This window comes from Chelonoidis abingdonii, chromosome 15 (genome assembly GCF_003597395.2).
Source record: "Chelonoidis abingdonii isolate Lonesome George chromosome 15, CheloAbing_2.0, whole genome shotgun sequence".
In the NCBI taxonomy this organism is placed as follows: Eukaryota; Metazoa; Chordata; order Testudines; family Testudinidae; genus Chelonoidis; species Chelonoidis abingdonii.
This window is the reverse complement of record NC_133783.1, coordinates 54220493-54243831: the sequence shown is the minus strand read 5'-3', so window position 1 is coordinate 54243831 and position 23339 is coordinate 54220493. Positions and strand designations below refer to the sequence as shown.

Here is a 23339-nt window from a genome sequence, read left to right as displayed (position 1 = left end):
AAATGCTTGAACTAGAAATGGAATGGTTCGAGTCTGTCAAAACATTTCACTTGACCCACAACATTTTTCCCCCAACTTTTCAATTTTTGTCAAAAATTTCAAAAAGTTTTGGTTTTGGTTTGACCCAAAATGATAATCCTTCCACCCCAAAATTTTTGGCTTGCCAGCAGACTGAAAAAGCCCTTATTTTCACAGCTGTAAAACAAAAAGGCATCAGTGGCAGAACCAGGCTTAGCAATCAGCAGTCCCTGGTTCCCTATCCTGTGCATAAATCACTAGTCAACACTGTCCACACCATGACATATTCCAGTCACCCCTGCAGAGCAGTTTCTAGGTAGAAAAGTACTGTAGTTTAAAGACACAATTGTATATGAGCTTTTAAAGGACACAACCAGTTTAATAACACTGCTCTGAAAACAAGCCAAGGCCCAGCTGTTCAGGTATCACTGGTGATTTGGAGACGTCAGTTGCTGAGTGCCCAACCTGAATCACCTGAAAGGATTTTTTTCAAAAAGAGCTGAGTTCCCATCCTCTGGAAAATCAGGCCTCTCGGAGGTGACTCACGTTAGGCATCTCAAACTGCATCACCCAAAATCTCTAGTGACTTCTGAAAGTCTTGGCTTGAATGTTTGTGAACCACTAGTCCATAGTGTCTAAAGCCAACTCATCTTACCTGAGGAGCAGCACCACACCATCATTCTGGGTATGCAAATTTGGAGGGGCAGGGAACCGGAATCCTTGTTTTGAAATGTTAACGCTGGCGATTTGGGGGTAGTCGAGGCAGAGAGGACTGGAGCCAGGTTTATAACAACATGGAAGGAGGTGGCTTCCTAATTCGTATACCTAAAGTAGCTGTGTTTAGAGAGGAGACACTGCAGGCCTTGTCATATGTCTGTTGAGAGTCCCAGAATGTACTTACTCCTCCTGATGGAGATTCCAGCACCTCTGGACACAGTTCATGCTTCTTTCCAGGTCTACAGCCCTTACCTTTTAGGCCCGGTTAGGAATAGGCTGTGTCTCTCTGTATCTTGAACACAGTGTCAGTGTTTAACATCTATTTCCATCTCCCTCCACACCCAAACCGTGGCCACATCCTGTCACCCACCATTTTCCCCACCTCCCTCCACATTTCCTTCCTGTCCCAGTGGCCAAAGCATTCATCCACACCCCAGCTCATTCTCCTGGTACTCAGGTCCCTCCACCCTCCATCTGAAACACTGCAGCCAAAAATCCTCTCTCTTACCGACCACTTCAACCACCCTGTCCCATCTCTGAATCGCTGGCTTTCCATTGTGCTACACATACAACACAAACATCTTCTCCTTGCCTTCAGGGCCCTACAACATGCAGCCTCTGCCTACATCTCTGACCTGGCTTCCTCCTGCTCTCCACTTACCTCTCCTCTCCCCACCAATGCCACCAGGTCCCCTTCATTGTCTTGTCTCACCTCTGTCTCCATGCAGCACCTTACGCATGGAAGCCCCTCCCTAACCCATCTGCCAAACCACCTCCATCTAGTCAACTCCTCTTCTCACTTCTTCCCTCACCCTGGAAGATGTGGGGAGGAGGCTAGATAACCACTCTTACTGAATAGCTTATTATGGTCCCCCTTCCTCTGCTCCTCCCCTCTTCTGTTGTCTGTTTATGGCTTGTACTTGTTGCATCCTGTGAGGGAATATGACTCTGATTCTTTCATGAGAGGTCAACCTCATTTTAGGCCACTCAGAAAGTGTTATGAATACACGAAACAAGTGTCTACGCCTTTAGCCTTATCCCCTTCAAGGGGCTCTCCATGGCACAGCTTCTTGCAGCAAAGATCCTTTAAGCCCATGTCTGACCAAGAAACCAAGTGAGAAGAGGCTTCAGACCCCGTTCCTCTTCACTACCTCTTCTTGGAGGTTGAAGGGGTGTGGTTCTCTTTGGGGCATTTACCCAAGCAACAGTAACACTTGTTTGCTCTTCTTGAAAGCAAGGTTTATTAAAAAGAGAGAAATGCATTTTAAAACAAAAGGAACAGTTTTCAGAAAAAAGCTAGATCCAAGCATCGCAAAAGCAACTCTGGATATGGTCCCCTTAGTTTAGTTACAGTGAAAAGAAAAGATGTTGCACATTTCAAGACATAGATAGCATTTTCCCCTCTGACTCTCAGGGTCAAATGTACCCTCTGTTTTCTGTGTCTCAAGGATCTCCTTTTTGTGCCCAAGATCTGCTTTGCAAGCCCTTTTCTTCATTGTCCATGTCGATCCTTTTTAGCATCTCTTACAAAATGGTTTAAGCCAGTTGCTGTGGTTTATCATCATCATACTAGATAGCTCCCACCCACACTCCACCCCTTGGCCCCGTCGGAGGAAGTCATCATCCTGTCTCAAAGGCAATATCCACTGTATACTTCACAGTCATTCTCCCTTATTCCCATTGTCCTTGGGAAACTAATCTGGGGGAGGGATTCCTGGTCTCTTGCCTTTCCAGAGGGCTGGTTGGAAGCTGTGTGTCCACTTGAAGGCAGACTCGTTTCACCTTTTGTAGCCTTCCTCTCCCCTGATTTAAGCAGCGGTTTTAATTCTGAGACCAAACCGACATCTCTCTCAAAGGCAGTGTGCATTTTTGCCCTTACCACTCCCTCTTGCCAAGCCTTCTGCTTTACATTATCGACACATGCTCAAGCCAGAGTTGCAAGCGTCCACTGCAGACCCACTTTAGAGGTTTGGCCCAGCTTGGCATTACGTGTCTTGAACTCATCAGCGCACACGTTTCTTTCCTTCTTTTGCCCCCTGCCATGCTTGGACCTTTGGAGCCACAGCTGAGGTCACCAAGCAGATGAGCCATTTTGCTGTAGACAGAGGGAGGAAAAGCAGCGATCCAGGCTGAAATGGCTGCACAGAGGTTTGGGCACTACTCAGTGCCCTGCAGGCTCAGGCCCTTACTCACCACTAGCAGATGAAAAACCACCATAAGATCAACCAAGTGCAGAAAACTTTCAATTCTAGCAGTCAGATAAGTGGTGGGCTTTGCGCACCCATCCACCATTCCCTTTGGCAGCATAGTTATGTCGTCTAGTGGACCCACCTGTATTTGCCACCTTGGGCCATTCCACTTTCTCTCTGGGCGCCGATGCTAACTGTGGACTGTCCGTGACTGTGCAGGAGGCTTTGATCTCAGGACTGCTCTGGGGGAAGGTGATTTTCTGCTGCTGCATCTGAATTTTGACAGTCGTTGTCTGTGATGGTGACTCTTCTGGCTCCATCTTCTCCTGAAGTGTCTGTTAAGAGAAAAATGTTAGGAATGAATTGGCAGTAGGGACTAATCAACTGATGACATCTGTCAATGGAATCGTTACAGCACCTGGTCTGGGATTTCCATTGACATTCTACAGGTCTCTGCTTCCTTAGCCAATAGGGATGTTTCTGTTACATTGTCCACAGAAGGAGAGAGTGGAGGTGACAGCTGTGCCGGTTTCCTGCCAGCGGAGTGCAGGAAGGATTTAACCGGTGTGAGGTCTAGGTACACTCTGTCTGGGTCCTCTTCGTCTTTGCTTTCGTTTTGAGGTATTTCTTCCTGCAAAAGAGAAAGTATCATCTGAAAGGAATCCTGATTAAACCCTGCTGGCAGGCACAATCTCAGTCTCACGCTAGGAAGCAGCAATGTTGACTTGGATGATTTGGGGGTAACATTTGCATAAGTATAAGGCTCAAAGTCTCATTGAAAGCCAGTGGACTTGGACTTCTCCTAGGATTTAAGTGCTTTTGAAAATGTTACCCCATCTCTCTGATTTTTTCAAATGAATTGAATGATGGCAAAAAGTGTTGGCCTGAGACCCGCAGTGAATGAAAACCAATTGGTTGTTATCCTCAGGTCGGGTCTAGTATGGGAAGGAGCAAGACAAACTTCTTCACACTGTCCATCCTAAGTAAAGGGCCAGTGTTCATGCAAGAGCCAGTCTTCCTGGTCCGTGGCCATTCCAGTTGCAATGATGTGTTGGTCAAGGTTCCGCACTGAGACAACCAGACTATTTCACTCATACCAGTGAACAGCTGTTAAATGGCAACAATTTTCCACTGCAACCCTTCTGAATTCAAAGCCAGCAAGCCAGACAGGAAAGACTCTGTATTCCACTAACAATCCCCTAAGCCATACGAGTCCAAGTTACTGCTTTTGAATAAACAAACTAGGGTGAGCAGATAGGCACACTTCGCAGGGAAGAAAGGGGAATTTTCCTGAAAGATTTAGCAAATTTCCCAGGGAGCAAAGGGAGTTTGACTTTCGGTGGATGCTTAAAAAGATCTCCCCTTGCATTGCTGAAGGAAACCTTGGGTGTTCAGTGAGAAATCTCCACTCTTATAATGAGAGGTATCTGCAATTGAAGCAGTCTTTATTCTTGAGCCCTGAAGTATTTTGCTGCCCTGCTAGCCAAATATCCATGCTTAAGACTGTCTTCAGCAGATCGTAGCTGCAACGCTGCCAGCTAGAGGCCAAAGGGTTCAATACAATTACTTGTCTAAGGACATGGCTACACTTGCACGTGTACAGCACTGGGAGTTAAACCCGCCTTCGGAGAGCGCAGCAGAGAAAACGCTGCTGAGTCTTTACACTCTCAGCTGGAAGCGCACTGGCGTGGCCACATTAGCAGCTCTTGCAATGGCTACAAAGAGCAGTGCATTGTGATAGCTATCCCAGCATGCCAATGGCTACAACATGCTTTTCAAACGGGGGGGGGCGAGGGGAGAGTGTGTCAGGGAGTGTGTTGTGTGTATGTGGAGGGAGAGAGAGTGGGTTTTGGGGGGGCTGAGAGAATGTCAGCATGCTGTCTTGTAAGTTCAGACAGCAGCAGACCTCCCTCCCCCCACGTCCCTCTCTCTCTCACTCAAAGCAAGCAGCATTCCTTTGTTCTGGAGCAGTTAAGCAGCCGACTGTCAGAAACGGAGCTTTGAAAGGGCATATCCGCATTCCTACAGCGAGTGCAAAACAATGACAAGAGTGGCCACTTGATTTAAGGGGATTATGGGACATTTCCAGAAGCTGATCATAGCGCAGTAATGCAACACCTCATTCACACTGGTGCTGCGGTACTCCAGCAGGGGGACAGCAAACGTTATTCCACTCGCCGAGGTGGAGCACCAGCAGTGCTGTAGCCGCGGAGTCAGAGCGCTCTACATGCCTTGCCAGTGTGGATGGGGAGTGAGCTAGGGTGCCCGGGTCTCCTTTATTGCACTGTAACTCGCAGGTGTAGCCAAGCCCTAAGAGTCTGAGTGCTCTCTAGGGACTCCCCCTCCCCACCCCCCAGGGCATTCAGCTGGCAGATCAGCATCACCGCTGAATCACGACAGCTTTAAAGCAACTCTCATTGTTTCAGCTGCTCTGAGAAAAGGGATAAGGATTTGACCTAACTAGCGGAAGACTGCTGCCATTGTAAAGCTGTACCATGGTCCCCTCCGACAGGTCCACGTCATCGTAGAGTTCCTCCTCCTGGATCCTTATCTTTGGCAGGTTATCGATGTAAGTGTTGGGCTCACAGCACTTCCTTTGCATTAAACTGTAAATACCCAAGGAGACATGCTTTCAAAAGTTGCAGGTGTCCCCCGTGTTCCCATCATGCTGCAGTGCAGCCTCCACCCCCACCCCTACACGCCAGACCCTCCAGAGGCTGCCCTCCACACTGACTCCACTGCCAGAGTATCCTCTGTGACAGAGGTAGGATTTGCTCCTTAGTGCAAGCCACAGTCTCCTTGCCTCAGTCCCACTTACGAGCGACAATGGAGGAGAGTAAGCACCACACTGCCCTCCTGAGTGCCCAGCAAGGTGTCTGCAGCTGAGCATCAGGAAAACGTGATCTGCTGCTCTTCTATTGAGATCAAGTGCCTCTTGCGTCACACAGCCACCCACCAGCTGAAGGCCAGACTCCATTCTCCTAACTGTTACCCCTCACCGGCTACAGCTGCCTAGAAGATCAAGGAATTTTTCAAAGCCAAAAGTCTGCCACTGTGACTTACAAGAATGAATTCTTTGCAGCACTCACGATGCAGGAAATCCTGTCAGCATCAACATAATCATAGGTGAATTCTTCTGGGTCCGTTTTCGAGCCTGACTCTGATAAGAGGAGGCCCAGCCAATGGCCCATTTCCTCAGAAGACTTGGCCTACAACATAGCCAAAGAAACAGATTTTTATGGCTGTAACAGCAGTTTCCAAGCTGCTTAATATGCTTTAGATGGGAAGGTAAATTGCAAATTTATTGGAGTCTGTTAGGATAAATGAACTGCAATGCTTTGAAATTAATCAAATTAACATGGGATTACGGTCCCACATGTAGACTTCATAGTTAAATTTATATTTTAAACTAGAGTATTTCTAAAAGCAATTCCTCATTTACCTCCCTGCCAAGACCAGGACTCTGAGTTTTCCCTGTTACAATGGAAGAGATCTCAGTTGCCTATAGCCCCACCCCTGCTGGAATCTTTCAGGCAATCCAATTTTGCAGAAGAAAGACTGAATTTTCAATCTTTGCCCAGTAGAGGGCAGTGATAAGACTTTCAAGATTGCTAGTATTAGGAGACCTGCACAAAACTTGAATAATAAAATCTGCAGGGTCTCTGAACAGAGCAAGTTTCAAGAGAACTTGGCCTGATTTATGGATCTGAATCAAAACCCTGCGTCCAAACATCCACTGACCATCTTCTGAGTGCATGGGGGGGAGGTTTGAAATCTATACCCCAATCCAGATCAGTCTTTGGAAAAAGGCCCGTGTCTTTGTAATGAAACACACTGAAACCCTCGATGTTCATCAGCAGCTCGAGCCACAGTTCACTGTTTGGCATGTTCTCAGTCCAGATAGGAATTCTGGGACTTGAGACCATCTCTAGTGGAGAACCCTGTGGAACTCCTGGTTTCAGATGGCGTCCACCTGAAACACTGCAAAACTGGGCAGATACAGCTGAGCGTTGCTGCTTGAACCCCAATATTTCAAAGAAACAAAGCAAAACTTGTAGGGGAGGATGAGGGGAGAGAACTCATATCAATCAAAACTGGATAAAGTTTGCACAGATCCCTGTTGTTAAAAGTCACCAGGTCTTGTATAGCCCTAAAATTAAGCAGATTTTTGTTGAATCAGGCAAAACATGGAATCTATATTTTGGACTCAATTCTTCCTCCACCTCCCATCCCAGTAAAATTAGTGCAACTTGGAAACCAACCAGTCAGCTTGGACCTTGGCTATCACACTCTATGAAGTTTAGTTTGCCCTATTTACAAATTGCTGTTATCTTTTCAAACCCTCTTTAGCTTTTACATCTGCCAGCAGATATATGGTCTGTGATTCACTGAGCACCTCAGACATACAGTGGCTGGTCGGCTAAACAAAACGTCTTCAGACCTTGTGGCAGTCGTTTCAAGTCTGTTTAGCTATAAATATTCCACTCACTGGAAAACACAGGAAATTGCTCACATTGTCCTCCTCCTACTCTAATCACGCTGATGTCGGAGGAAACTAAGATTAGAGATAAACAGTCCAGGATACAGGCAAGTGAAAGTAGCAGATCTGAGTAGATTCACTTGTGCTTTCTGGGCCACAGCCTAAGTGGGGTAAGTGAATGGCAAGTCAATGGAGTTGCACCAGTTTATGCCAGCTGAGATCCTGGCCTTTTAAGATTAGTGTTCTTCATAACATGAAGGTCTCTGTTTCCAGTTACCAGCAGTCCTCTAGCTAAAGAGAGGTACTTCTGAGAATGTTACTCAGCTGAGTTCACCCTGCAGGGCAGTGGGAATTTTTATGGCCACCTTAGCTGATATATCCCGACAATTTCCTATGAGAAACATAGACCACCATACCTCTAATTTGGCTAGTTCTTCCCCACTGTGCAGAATACGGAAAGAATAGAGATGGTCAGGGGTGGGGTCTGGAATAATTTCACAGCCCACCAGACTCAGAGGTTGCTGTGCAGATTTACTTCTATTCTTGTCTTGGTAGAAATGGAGGTGACCATTTTTTATGTGACACCAACGGGTTCTCCACTGGCTGTTCACTAGGATGTTCAGGTAACCTGCAAGCAAGAACATGCTGGCTTAGTAACATCTTCCACCACATTGGGACCTGGGCATGGGAATCACATGCACATTTGAAGCCTCCATTGGGCCAGTATGTCAACAGAGACATGTCTGATTGCTGGTTTCAAAGGAAAGGGCTTACTACACATAGGTTAACTGTAAAGGTTTGGAGCCAAATTTTGCCGTGACATGGGTGGAAAACTAATCACACTTTTACCTTCAGAATTCAGGTTAGGTTCCGAGTGGCAAACAAACTGTGGATGCTTAGGCTGCAGCGCTTCAGTGTAGACACTCACTATAGCAACAGGAGGGGTTCTCCTGTTGCCGTAGTTAATATACCTCCCCGAGAGGTGGTAGCTAGGTCAACAGAAGAATTATTCCATCAACCTAGCACTGTCAACAGCAGAGTAGGTCAGCTAAGTACGTTATTCAGGGGCTGTAGATTTTTCACTCCTGAGAGACATTGCTTTGCCATATAAGCTTCCCATGTAGACCTGCCCTTAGTCAAAGCTTATGCTAAACTATGGAGCCCTGTTCACCCAAAGCTTTAAATTCCACACCAACCTCTCCCTGTTGAGCGTTCAGGAACGCTATGTCTGATGTTGCTTTCTGGGAATGGAAGCACAGAAGCCTTGTACATATATCTCTGATTTTTCCAGGGGCTGATGGCTGACTGGCAACTCATCCTTCATGCTGCTACCTGCTCTTGCGAGCACAATTATCTTTAGGGTGCTAGGCTGAAAATACAAAATTGTGGGTTCTGTTTCATGGTAACATCCTTCCGGACACTTACTGGAAGTTTCTAGTGTCCTCTCTGGACTCTCCAATGAGCTGGATTTTTTTCTCCCAAGGTTCATCAGGTTGCTCAGTTTAAGGCCAGTTGTACCCTTCTTCTTGACTAATACAAACAGAGAGAAATGTACAGTATGTGAGTCATGTCATTGGTGCCACACACAAACCATGTTACCTGCCGTTAAAGCGACACACATGATTCTCATTCCAAACTAGCTGGCGGGCATATTTTTAAAAATCTAGAATGCTAGCAGTGAATGCCAAAAATGAGTCAATAGTAAACAAATGCATCACTTACTCTAGGTCCTCCCCATAAACAGCACAGGCTGTGCATACCAACAGGTACTCTAATTTGTACACAACATGCAGGATGTGCTCTAAGGCCCCCATTACCGTAGCATCTGAGCTCCTCGCAATATTTCTTTTTTAATTAATTTATTCTCACAACGCCCCTGTGAGGCAGGGCTCAGCTATAAAACTCCAAGGCCCAGGGAAACTAAGGGCCAGATTTTTCAAGGTATTTCAATGCCTAAAGATGCCGATAGGCACCAAGTGAGGTTTTCAAAACCACCTAGGTGCCTGAATCCCATTAACTGCAATGGGAGTTAGGGAATTTGCAAAACCTCCAGGTACCTAACTGCCTCTTGAGGCACTTACACACCACGGGAAGTCTGGCAGAGCTGGGCCCAGGTCTCAAGTCTCAGACTAACATCCTTATTATTGATATAACTGCAGCACTAGGGGCTCCACTCACAGGCCAGGACCCTGCTGTCAGGGATACGATTTTGTCCCAGTAAAAGTCCCTCTCCCCAATGCAGAGCTCCCAGAAGGGCAGGGCTGGTTTATGTTCCCTCCAGCCCCCCAGGTCCTTTGTGTTCTCTGCCTTCTTTCCCCCTCCCTCTTGCTCCCCTCTGACCCTGGCTCACCCAATCTATGACCACCCCTCACCCTCCAGCTCACCCAATTTCCAACCCCCTTCTCTTCCAGTCCCCCCGACCATCTCTCCCCAGCCCATCACTGGAGGAGTAGTCAGGACGGATGCAGCAGTGGTGACCACCATGACAGAATCTTATCCCAATCCATTGTGCTAGGGGCTGTACACTGCTAGCCCTAAACACTTGACCATCCTTCCTTTCCACCTGTCCCTGAAAAAAATGGAAGTTAACGTGTCTACAGCTTTCACTCGCCGTCAGATCAGTTTGGGGTTCACTGTGAGTGCAATGGGCAGGGCTGGTGATCTGTAATAAACAGAAACCCATCCAGGCAAGCTTCTCCCCAATGCAGGGGGTGAACTTGCTCTCCGTTCACTTGGCAGCAAAGTAGTTCCCTCTGCCCCACCTGGAAAGCAGATTGAGGGCATTAGATAGTCAGGCTGGTGGACTAAAGAGCCAATTAGCCCATCAGGATAAAGAGAGACAGGAAGGAAGTGCTCGGTGGGGTGGGAGGAGCTTGGGCTCACAGAGGCCTCAGGGAAGAGAGGGCTCTGCTGCTCTCAGGTCCTGAGGAGAGGTCTGAAAGCATAGAGGGTATTGTAAATAGACTGTTGCATGGGGACCAGAGTGGTAGTGATGGTGGTGGAGAGAACTCAAATACATGGTCTTGTGAGTCTATGCAGTAAGAAGACAGAGCAAAGGAGTGTCCTGTTACACCAGACATTGATTTCTTTTACCATCTTTTGTTTCGATGGATTCCGGGTGGCCGTCCGTGCTGCTCCCGCTCTCTGATACCACCGAATGTCTCTCGGACAAGTCCGCCTGTCAACAAGGACCAGATGTGAGCGCCTCGGGGCCAAGGCAATCCACTAACACCACCAAGACTTTGCTCTCACACACACACACACACACACACGCACACACACACACAGGCTGGGTCTCTATGCTGGTCTAGGGAAATTTGGGGAAAGTATTGACATAATTATGGGAACAAAGTGCGGACATCACAGAAAGAAGCATGAAAAGTCACGTGTGTCCAATGTAGCAACCAGGCACATTTGCAAACCCAGGTCTCTAAATGTGTGGGCCCCCTACATTTGCTGGCTTGGAGCTGTGTAGCTCGGTTGAAATCACTGGAGCTAGGTGAGGATCTAGTCTATACTATGTGCTTTGGAGGCCCATCCACTCCTCTCAGGCAATTTAGCTAGAGTCCTTTCCCTTTTAAATTGTAGGCCAAGCCTTTTTCATTATTATTTTTTTTTTTTACAAATATTTTCCTAAAAGTAAGATAGGATCCATTGCTGCCTCTTTTTTTCCCATCTAGCTGTCCACACTGTCCCCCTCACCATGGTATCTGGGCACCTACTTGGGTTTATTGTGCTACTGTGATGGCCTAATACTGGAGAATCTCCAGTTCCCCAGCTCTCAGATAGTCACCTTTGTGCTGCTCTGTGGGCTGTTTCTTAAGACTCCCAACATTTATTTGTGTTGGAGATGGTCCCAGGCTTCAATGTTTGAATCTGGATCTGAAATGATCCAATCTTTTGGAGAGTTTGGATGTAGGCAAATCATTATACTAGGGTCAGGGTAGGAACATAGCTCCTGGCACGCTAGGTCAGACCAGTGGTCTGTTCCATCCGCTAACATGTTTCCACCAGACACTTCAGTGGAAGGAGCAAGAAACTCAGCAGATGGCAGTTCAGGCCCTCTATGTGTATAAAGGAGAATTGATATTGTTCCAATGATGCTTCTTTCAGCAGTAAAGTTTGGTTGCATTCATATCAGTGTCAGCCTCCTTCCTGCCCAGATAAAATTACTGCACTGATGTAAACTCTGCATGTTTTTTGTTAAAGGAGTAGGCTGTAAAAGAAGGATTTAAAGCATTTTACACATTGAATATCACCTCGCTAAAGATACAAGCTGTACCTTGAGGTAACTAAGACAGTGGGAATCTGGAACGTATTGATTTCCTTCACCCACTCCTTCAGACTGAAGAGCACTGGTCTCTTGGATTACCTGCACAGAGAACAAAGCAGCAAGCTAAAAGAGTTGTTAAATTACCAATATTCATCATCTTCAGAGGTATGCAGACCATAGGCAGCAAACCTCAACATCATGCCAGAATTCACCTAATGTTAAAAACCTGAACCTCAGACTGGCTTTGTCAAAGGGATCGTTAATGCAGGCTCCATAACCAATGAAACCGGAATGCATGGTGAACAAAACCTAGGACCCATTGCAAGCAAAACCAGAATTAGGGTTTGATTTCAAACCCCTGCCCTGCTCATGTAGGGTGCAGACATAAATGTAGGTGGAGCAAGCCGTTCTGACGGAATTTCTCTTTGAGGTTTTGGGTTTGTGTGGACCGTAAATGGAAAACAAAATTCAGAGGATGCTAGGCACTAGTAGCAAAATCAGATGACACAATTTGCTTAAAACCCTGGGAACTGAAATCACTAAAGCCAGGCCTTCAGTTGATGTAAATCATGTAACTCTTCACAATTTATTTCAATGGGGTGACACCAGCTAAGGACCTGGCCTGTAAAGTTCAAATGAACAAAAATTCTGAGGGCCAAATCCTGCCTTGACTTGACCTGTTGCGACCCGAGTGACTTTAGTGGGGCTGCACTGGGTTTAAGTCAGGGCAAAACTTGGCCCTCGGTATCAGTCCAGTGGGTGTGTTGAAGGCTGCAAGTGAACAGAGCTCTTCAGCCTGCTCTGAGTTAATCACTGATCTTTGTAAAGGTTCATTGTTCTGCTGCAGTTTCCATGAAACAACCATGTTTCCTGTACAGTCCTTAGCTATTCTGCGTTTGGAACTTTCTCCAAAAAGCGTTCCCACACATTGTTACAGAGAGAGGCATTAAGCATTCTTCTGTTTCTGCAGCATTTCCCATTAAACATCAATTAGACTGAAACTGGGAGTTCAGTGCTCTCTTGCTGAAAGACCTTCTTTATTCTGTCTGGAAAGATTGGGCAGGCAATGTCCTCTCCATTCTCTGACATACAGACGGTGGCCTGGGTTTTCTGGGAGCATGCTTGCCCTGGACATGAAAACGAAGTGGAGCATGTGTCTATGTGCTTGCAGCTGTGAATGAGGCCAGTGTATGTTGGAAGAACAGCAGAATGGGGTCCAACCTCCAAGCAGAGCCACCGTAACGTCTATGGGAGTTGTACAGCTAAGTTCCGGTGCAGTGCATTGAATCCTTATGAATATAGTAAAAGTATGTAGCCTGGTACCCAAACTCTTTGCTCTTGTCCCCTGACACTCACTCTCTGTCCCTCTCCTTCTCTTTCTAACCCCCTCTTCCTGCTCTACTAACAACCCCCCACAGAGTCTCCAACAACTTCAACAATCCTAAAGGATCGTTTTAGACGCTTCCTTTCCTGGCAACGTATCCTCCCTTCCCTTCCCTTAAATTCAGACCATAGTGCAAGGAGCTGGAGCTTTCACTGTTGATCTGATACTGCTGGTCCTGAATGACTGACATCTCAGCATGCACAATCTTCCGGCAGAAGTGCTGAGCCTGAAGAACATGGAGACGTGTGAAGAGCCCAGCATGGAGAACCCAGGGAAGGGGATGGAGAGGTTCCCTGCCAGCAGAAATGATTCCAGCAGGGTGAATGGAAGAGACAGCCATTTCACTTCCATGAACCCGAGGACCTTCTATATTCTTTTACCTTCTTCATTGCGAGAAAACTGCAAGGAATAACTTATTAACCGTGTTTCTCAGTTAGGGCAGAGCGCAAGGGAGTGCCAAGAAGATAGGCACGAGATACAAGCAGGGCCAGATTAACCCATTACTGGGGCAAACATACACTTCTCTCAGTCTGGTGCGAGAGGTGGCCCGGCGGAAAGGTTATGCCGGCCACCCTCTCCCATCATGATGGAGGGCTGGCTGGGCCAAACCTGAATGGGGCTGCAACCCTATGTGCCAGGTGGCAATGCCCAGAGAAGGAAACTGGGTCCAGTCCCCCCGGTAGCGGAGCTGCTCTTGCAGGGTGGTGCTCTCCAAACACCACCATGGGGTCAGGATTAAGGTTGCAGTGCCAGGGCAAAGGGTGCTGCTGTGGGTGTTCTGCGCCCCCTCAGCTGGGCAAAGGGGAGGCGGCGAAGGATCCTGCCCTATGATTTTGGCCTCTCAACACCAATTTGGGCCCTAGCCATGTGCCTAATTTGCCTCCGGGTTAATCCAGCCCGGGTACAGGAGTGCGAGCCCAGAGGGAGTTACCCCAGGGGCACAGCGGAATGAACAGCCCCCCTTTTCCATTGGTACAGCTAATCTGACATTGCTCACCATGGTGCGATCATGTAACAAAAGACACCGGCTCTTGGGTTACAAAGTGACATAGCTCCACTCACTCTGAGCCACTGCTCTGCCTGATCCTTGCTCTGCAAGCCTAGCACAATCACATCTGCAGTCATCGGAATGATCTTCAGCTTGTGTTCTTTCTTCCTCACTTGCTTTTCCTTGTGTATGACACTGCAGCCAAGCAAGTTCACATCCAGCTGAGGGGTGTGGTCCTTGGAGCTCTTGTAGCACTGGGAGTAGAAGGAGTAAGAGATTAAAAGCATGTAAACTCAACATAACCCACTTCCTAACATCAGCACAAGTGGAGCAGCATGCACATCTGCAATGGCTGCAGAGAACACAAAGAAGGTCCAACTCAGTTACAGCTGCAGCATCCAGATGTTTTACACACACACACACACACACACACACACACACACACACACACACATAAAAATATATAGCATAGATGTGTACCCACCCTCCCACACACCAGCATCTTTCAGACAAACTATATCTCAAGAGATTTTACTGGGTCTAACCAACGTGTTATGAGTAAAATAACAGCCATGGGAGGCTGCTATCAGAGGAGTCAGGATTAGAACAAAGGAGTCCCTGACTTGCTTACAAACCACTAGGCCACGTGTAAAATTTTCTAAAGTGCTGACATGCCTTCGGCACCTAAGCCCCATTTTCAAAAGAGACTTAGGCACCTAGGGGGGCAGATTTTTTAAAAAGTGTTTAAGGGCCTACAGATGCACCTAGTGGGATTTTTAAAATTCTTCAGCGAGTTGGATGCCTAACTCCCACTGAGTTTAAATAGGAGTTAGTCAGCTGCCTGCTTATGCACTTCTGAAAATCCCACTAAGAATCTATCTGCTTCTTTAGGCACTTAAATGCCTTTGTAAATCTGTCCCTAAATGCCATTGGTTTTCCATGTGATGTAAGCTTCTAAGTGCCTGATTCGCTTTTGAAAATCGGATTTAGGCACTTTTGGGGAACAGATATTTGATAATGGGCTCTTCCACCTAGTCTCCAGAGGTAGAACATCAGCCAAGGGCTGAAAGTTGGAGCTAGACAAATTCAGACTGGAATTAAGGTGTAAATTTTTAACAGTGATGGTAATTAACCAGTGGAACAATTGACCAAGGGTCACGGTGGAGTCTCCATCACTGGCAATTTTTAGAACAAGACTGGGTGTTCTCCTTAAAGCTCTGCTCTGGAAATTATTTGCGGGAAGTTCTATGGCCTGTGTTATACATCAGGTCAGACTAGATGATCATTGTAGTTCCTGGGCTTTGGAATCGATGAACATTTTACCCCACATCGTTTTCTATAACAACTAACAGCAATACTGCTTTACCTGCTCTTTGGCCTGTGGTATCACCTGCCTGTATTCTATTGGCTATGTTACTGAGTGGAATCTTTGGGGAATTCCATGTGGAGGCTAAGTGGATATTTCTTAAAGCATCTGAATTAAAATAAGACTCTCTGCCATATGGGAATTGAGAAGCCACTTCCCACTCCCGGTCTGAGAAAACAGATTATTTGGGGGGTGAGGGAGGAAATGCAAATGTTTGCATACCAGCAACCTAGTGTCCTTAATGACACACAGCTGTTTGGCCCACTGTCCCAGCCATTTCTTCCTCCAGAGGAAAGCACAGATGCGGGTATCTTTCATCAGCTCAATAGTGGCTTCAGTGGATGGCCATTGGTGGGTTGCTAACTTCCCTTTGCTGCTCTCTTCTTCATCATAGGATTCATATGAGCTACTGACTGCTTCTCCGTCTTCTGTAAAAAAGGCAAAGCTGGTCACCAAGTGTATTTCTGGGTGGTAATTCCTGTTTGTTTCAAGCATGCTCACATCAGGCAAGTGAGAGTGTCCTTACAGCATGCCACAGTCACAAGCAGCTCAGGCTCTGCCCCAGGGCTTTCCTCTGTTGAAGATTTCCTAAGGCCATTTTCTTAGTGAATTTGATATCCCAGCATCCGGTTTTTCCTTCTAGCCCAAACTGTTGCTTTGATGTTTTGCGTCTGAGATTCTCTCTTTGCAAATACTCAAAGGAGTCTACAATTTAAGAGTTTTCCTCAGATGCGCTAGCAGATGTTCGTTGTATTTTTCCAATTATATATTTTATATACCCAACTAGAAGCCAAAATTTCCAAACCTGCAACGTGATTGCAAGTCAGCCCCTGCCTCCTGTATGTAAAAACAAACGCTGCAAGGCCATGCAACAAGCAATGAGTCATTGTATGTTATTCTGTGGTTCCCTTTCTGGGCCAATGGCTATATCGACTCAACCTGGAACGTATGGCAAGACATACATCTGAGCGGTGGCACCAGTGAAGCAATGTTGAGTGGTGGCAGTCAGAAGTAGTAATAAAGTACAGCCTTAAATAATAGTGATTGTTTTTATGTTCAGCCAAGAACAGGATGTAACTGTCCATTACATTCTTAATAAGGAGTGGGATTTCAAGAACGCTCAGCCTTGGCTTAACTCTGTTCCCACTGAAGTCGAGGGAAACATTACCATTCAAATGAGAGCAGAGGCCAATGCTGACCACGTTTGAAAATTACACCCACAATGTATATAGTGCTACTCAGCTCTGATGTACGTAGGTCATGAAGGTTTTCAGAAGGAGAAGATGGCTGGTCTTTGGTGCAAAGTCCATTGAAGTCAATAGAGAGACTCCCCAGCAACTTCCAGGAAATTTGCAATGAGACCTAGGTGTTCATGATACAGATGTAATCTGCCAACCACCCATTATTATTAGTGGGATTCACATATATCCATCAGAGGCATACCCCAAGATATGTGCACCTTGTGTTTAATTCGTGCACGTTCATCCCTACTGAACAGAATTACGATACTGATCTCATTATGCTGCTCTGATCAAGACTTAGTCAAATGTCCACTCAAGTGCAGTGTTACCTTAATATTGTAGGCATTGCTGAGAGAAAAAACAGAGAAGATACACCGCTACCTTGATATAACGCCACCCAATATAACACGAATTTGGATATAATGCAGTAAAGCAGTGCTCGGGGGGGAGGGGGTCTGCGCACTCCGGTGGATCAAAGCAAGTTCAATATAACATGGTTTCACCTATAACATGGTATGATTTTTTGGCTCCCAAGGACAGCGTTATATCGAGGTAGAGGTGTAGTTAAAACACTTTACTGTGATTCCTTGAAGCATTATCCGGTAAGGTAGGTGTATTCATTTTTAAAATAAAAGTAACTTTGAGAAGCCACAGCAATGTGACAATATTGCTCCCAAAAATCTCTCCTAATTAAGTGTTACATGATAGCTCCAACAGGTGATTAGTGCAAAGCGACACTAATTAAGCCAATGTCTCAAAAGGAGGCTATCCACTTCAAAATTCACTGAACCCCACGGGTATCGTGTTAATGGCCCACCATCAACCGATCAGGTAGTTCAGCTTTCAAAAGACGACGACTGTATTATTTCCCGTATACACGCCACTCTACAGCTTACCTCCTAGAAGACTTTGGAACAGATCCTCAGCTATTGTATATCGGCATGGCTTCACTTCCAGAGAACTATGCCCATTTACACCAGCTAATGATCAGCCCCTTCACTGGTTGCAACATCTTCATCTATAAAAAGCAGTGCTCTTCAGATGTACTCTGATAAAAAAAACTCTTTCTATATAACCATTGATTGGCAAAAAGTGATCGCGAACTTCTGAATATCTCCTCCACCCTACCCCCGCCCTCCTGAATGGAAATGTATCCATCCAGGATGACAATGTGCCAAATGGAGGTGGTGATCCCTCCATGCTTGTAAGGGAGGAATGCTGGTGGTAACAAAATGGATAGTTTGGGCAGGGCATCCTCTCTGCTACAATGACAATAAATAGAAAGACAATGCCAGAAGTTCAGGCTTTGAAATCATGCTGTACCCATGGTTATTGTGGCATAAGTTACTCCCTCGGTAACCTGCAACCCTGTCCTGGCTCTAGTAGCAGCGAGCCTACCAAGAATACCTGCATAGTCACAAGCAAAAAGAGAGAGAGAGAGAGAGAGAGAGAAAGCGCCCATATTTTACATCGGTTCCCCTTGAACTAGGCAATTCCTTTTAAAACGACCGTCAACATTAAAATCAGCTGGTGCAGATGAACTATTTCAGTCTGAATTATTATTAATTAGGCAGCCATATTGTCACTCACATTCCCATTGTGTTTCGTATCCTGCCACGCAATTACACAAATGCAGTGCAGGGATAGACTGATAAGGATGGAATCCATCTCAGCACTGACTCAAAGCAAAAGGGGATCCTAGTAATTAATGCAAATGTAACGAAGGGTGATGGCATTCTTAGATTATGTGCAAAAATACTGCGGATGAAGGAACAGTCACAAGACCTAACAAGCCTGTCTTTATTAGGTTCATTCTAACTTATTCATCCACCATTTGTTACGGTGTCTTTCGGTCCCACCTCTGATGCCACATGACTTGTTTATCTCCTCAGGCCATCTGGAGGATTTGCTTTGATGTCTCTTCTTGGCAACATATTTGCTAATTGTATTAGTGCCACTATTCTTGTTTTAATTTACTACATCCATGTGCTTGGAGATACAAGACTTACATCAAAAACTCAGTAATGAGACGAACAGCGGCTCCTCACCACTCCGCTAGGAAAGGATGCCCTTCTATAGGATACTTGCCCCAGGATCTCAAAGCACTTTCCATCACCCCATATGAGAGAGAGAAGTAACATTATCCCCACTTTACAGATGGGGAAATTGAGGGACAGAGGGTCCAGTCGTGCACCCATCGAAGTCAACAGCAAAACTCCAACCCCAGAGGATGCAGGATCAAGCCTAGGGAGATTTAAAGACAGAGCTAGGATTTGAACTCAGCTCTCTTTACCCAAGCCTTGTGCTGTAGCCATTAGACAACAAACTCTCTCTTTCCCCTTCTACTATAGCTTCTCTTCAGCCACTTAATTAAATTTTTTCCTAACATCATAATCTCATTACAGATCTCCCATCTAGATTTTCATTCACGTAAAGTAGCTGCCTGAACTGTGAACTGGTCAAAGAGTGACTTTCACTAGGACCATGGAGCTTCTTGGCCAATTCTTAAGCTTTTTCCTTCCCATATAACCCCCCTGCAAAGGCGTCTGTGCATAACCACCTGCAAAGTGCCTTACTTATGTCTGGGGCAGATACGAGCTGAGGAGCCCTGTGGTTTGCAGTTAAGATGTGGGTAACAATACTATCTACTCTGACATTCAGGATTTACCTGAACCTGCATATTCCCATCCCAGTTCACTTTATGGCCCTGATTCTCCTCTCATGGCATTTTATACAGGTGCAACTTCATTAAAATTATAGGCTATCAGATGTAACTCCATTAGCTACCCATGATCTCTCCCAGCATAAATGACAAGAGGAGGTGGGCCTATGAAGAAAAGGGATTCATTTGACAAAGAAGCCTTAAAACACAGTCCAGATCAGCAACCAGCCAAAATAGGGTTCTCATCTCATACTGTAATTTGTTTCCACTTCGGACTTCGCAACTGTCACTGTGCTATGCACGGTGGCCGTACAGGGAACAGAATTCAGATCCTTCCCCTCGCACTTGAGCTAACAGAGAATCTCCACCAACTGTTTGCACTACAGGGCCTGTGGCACAGTTGAACTGTTCTGATTCCATCTAGCAGAGGGCAGTGGTGTACGCCACCAAGTTCATTACCATTTTACTGTCCAAGGATGTAGCGACCGGTTTGTAGGTAAAGATTTGGCCTCACCAGAGCCCTCACATTTAAAATAGTCAGGAAAGACGAACAAAGCTACTATCTGAACTAGAAGAGTATCTAAAGAGCAGCTGATGCCTAGGAAGGAGAACACTAACACCTAGCAATGACGCAGTACACTCTCCAACCAAAGATCACCTTTACTCATGTTGAATAGCACCTTATTCCACAAGTGGCCCCATATTAGATTTCAGACCTACAGTCAATGGAGCCCTCTGAGGAGTAAGGGCTACTCAACATAAGAAAGGAGATTAGAACATATCCCATTGTTCTTAACCAGTGAGCCTCAACTCTCCCAAAACAGGTACCGTATATATTCAATCATAAGCCGGTTCATTTATAAGCTGACCTCCCCCCCTCAAGATGAATATGTAAAAATGCAAATTTTTTATGACCTATTCATAAGGTGACCCTATAATTCAGGGGTCAGCAAACTTTGGCTCCTGGACCATGACGATAAGCCGCTGGCAGGCCGAGATAGTTTGTTTACCTTGTGTCTGCAGGCACGGAGGTAAACCTAAGTAAACAAAGTGTCCCAGTGTGCCAGCTGCTTACCCTGATGGGCCAGGACAGCAACTGGTGGGAACATTTTTTGGGGGGGAGAAACTGAGAGTCAGGAGAGTAACCCCTGTGACCACCCCCCTCATGACCCCGCCCCAGCCCATGACCCCCTCACTCTCTCCATCCCATCCCTTCCCACCTTAGCTGGGGAGCGCCAGGGGAGGATGTCTTTGGCCTGGCTGGAGCTGCTCTGGCAGGCTGGGCGGCATGGCCGCAGCCTGCTCTGATGGGCCAGACTGGGTGACGCAGCCGTAGCATGTTCCAGCAGGCTGGGCCAGGTGGCACGGCCGCAGTGTGCTTCGGCGGGCCAGACAGCACAGCCACAACCTGCTCTGGGGGAGGCAGGGCCGAGCAGCACAGCCACAGCCTGCCAGCCCTGAGCTGCAGCTGCTTCGGAGGGTGCGGGGAAGAACAACGTGGCCAGAAGCGGAGAAACTCTGGCCCCGCCTCTTCTCTTCTGGCTCTGCTGCCTGTGCTGCCTCTCCTTGCTCCCTCTGCTGGGGAGAGGGTCTGTGTCCCACCTCTCCCTCTCTATACCCATTCATAAGATGACCCCTTTCTCTGGTGCTTCCCTTTTTTACTAAAAAACTCGGCTTACGAACGAGTATATACGGTACTTGGCAGTATGATTATATCCATTTTGACAGAGGAGGAAACTGGGTCACAGAACAGTTGTGTGAATGGCCCAAAGGGACCTAGCTACCCAGTAACACACTGGGGACAGATCTCAGGAGTCGTGACTCCCAGTCCTCTGCATTTATGCCATTCATTGGTCTGTATAACACGGAGCACATTTCTCATTTGTCTAATGATAAACTAACAATAGCAGCCACTAGATAGTGTTTCTGGTAACCAAAATCTTATATTTCTGACACTCCCCGAAACCATCTTAGCCTGTTCGCTGTATGCCTCGTGCCTGCATAATCATTCACTAGAAACTTCTCAAAACAAAGGTGCCATCACAGTTATTAGAGGCATTCCCTGCCAGTGCATATGCTGAATTAAATATCCTGTATTGCCACGCAAAAGAGATTTCAGTAGAATTCTAGTTTTCCCTCCCCCTTGAGATTTTCTATGCACAAAAATGTTCGTTTTATAAAGCTGTCTGAGTAACATAACCCAGTTTAATTGGCATATATACAAGATAGAACACCTGGCTACATACGAGTAAGTTTGGCACATATCCCTACGTGCTGTGGTTCTCAGCAGAGTTGGACAATTATCTTTTCCTACGTGCATGGCAAAAAAATGTAACTATTATCTCACTGCAAAGGCAATTGGAAAACACCCCGGCATGTATAATGCTTTCTGGCCTGAATGAGGCCCCAAAGCAAGTTAGAGGCAGTCTTGGGCTGGCAGGTGGCTACACACAATTTAAAACAACAGGAAAAGAAACAAGAGGTATGACTCCCTTTTCTTTTTACCTGCTAGCTAATTCCCAACTTTATCCTGTGGGATGAAGTTTACAGCTGCCTTTTTGTTTGGGTAAGGAAAGAATCTGACATGAAACTGGCAAAAACTGGAGGTTTTTTTATTTGCAGGAGGTGGAGCTGATGGTGAATTTTTTGTCAGCAGAATTCTAATCCTTGGACTCAGAGCACTGGGGAGCATGACGCTGTGGGGCGTCTGTGACCCAGAGGCCCATTTGCAGTTCACTGCTCTGTGTCAGCAACTCATCAGGTCTGACACGCTCATCACAGCTCACACACTGGTATCAGGATATTTATTTAAAAAGTGACATGTAATATATCATTTGAAATCTAACACCACGCTGGTCATTAGCGTCAGAGTGAAGTGTTTGTAAAAAACCCAGTAGCTGAAATTATGGATATTTTCTGATATTATGTCCTGGAGACTCTAAATAGAAAGGTGACAAAACAGGTTTCTTCTGTATAAAGGGGAAAGCAAATACGGTGGCAGATGCCCTGTCCAGGAAAGAGGGTTCTGCCCCGCTGCCTCTGGGTCAACCAGGGGCCAACCTTCCTACAGCTTGTAAAGGAGCAGGCGTGACCATAAGCATCCTGTATTCCCACCTTATTGCAATAATGTTTGTATAAAATATCCATTGTGAGGTATCACTTGAAAACTAATAACCCACTGACCATTAATAGTCTTGCATGATGTATGTGTGCAGCATGGATTAAGAGTTGTGGATATATGTTGGAATTATGACTAAGATATGTCGGGAGCTGTTGGTAAACAGGTCTGCCTTAGACAAACGAACATGTATTGGATTCTCTGACCAGTCCAGTCCTCAGGCAAAGACAACAAAGGTCTATTGCTGGTTGTAACCAAGGCTAGTGGAAGCCAGAGTGGGCTACAGACAGGCCGCTGGGGTGAGACCTGCTGAACCAGGGCTGTCTAGCTCTTCAGGAGGCAGCAGGCTTGTAGACTGGTTGTGAGCACCCCAGGCTGTGAGCTACAGCAGCGAAGCATTGTAAAACATCCAGGTTTGCAGGGCAGGTGGTGACACAACCCATCCCTCAGTGGTCTGGACTGCACACTAAACCCCATAACAGTATCTTGCACTGTCTCTGTCAAGGCTGCAACACTAAGCACTGAAAAAAAAAAAAAATCACCTATTTTTCTTTCTAAAAGTGCTTTACCCACCAATCCTGCTGGAGGTAAGATTTTCTCTGCACTCACAGGGCCCGGTAACCAATCCCAAAGTGCTGATCAGGAGTAACGGAGCAGAATTTGGCCCACAGTATTCTAACTGGAGCGAAGCCATTTAGATAAAACAACATCTAGAAGCCAACCAGTCCAGGGTGAGGTTTTGGAAACCCAAACCTGGCTTCCTCATTACAGAGATAGGACAAGCCTGACGGCTTTTATCTGCACCGCCCCAAACTATGGTGACTTAGAGAAAATGGAAACTAATCCATGCCCCCAGTAGCTAGCTGCATCGGGTCCCATGCTGCCAAGGCGGCGCTGATTTGA

The 23339-nt window shown here is 46.4% G+C and overlaps 1 protein-coding gene across 1 annotated transcript in view; it reads right to left on the bottom strand.

Moving 5' to 3' along the window:
* Positions 1-23339, bottom strand: part of AFAP1L2 (actin filament associated protein 1 like 2) — a 122762-nt gene that overhangs the window by 7848 nt on the left and 91575 nt on the right. The window contains exons 6-16 of the mRNA XM_032764164.2: positions 17980-18063; positions 15638-15843; positions 14124-14303; positions 11687-11776; positions 10498-10582; positions 8830-8934; positions 7821-8032; positions 5988-6133; positions 5419-5530; positions 3343-3555; positions 3067-3259 (exon numbers count right to left, since the gene is read on the bottom strand). Of these exons, the coding sequence (XP_032620055.1) occupies positions 3067-3259; positions 3343-3555; positions 5419-5530; positions 5988-6133; positions 7821-8032; positions 8830-8934; positions 10498-10582; positions 11687-11776; positions 14124-14303; positions 15638-15843; positions 17980-18063 (1626 nt within the window). The remainder of the gene's footprint in view (positions 1-3066; positions 3260-3342; positions 3556-5418; positions 5531-5987; positions 6134-7820; positions 8033-8829; positions 8935-10497; positions 10583-11686; positions 11777-14123; positions 14304-15637; positions 15844-17979; positions 18064-23339) is intronic.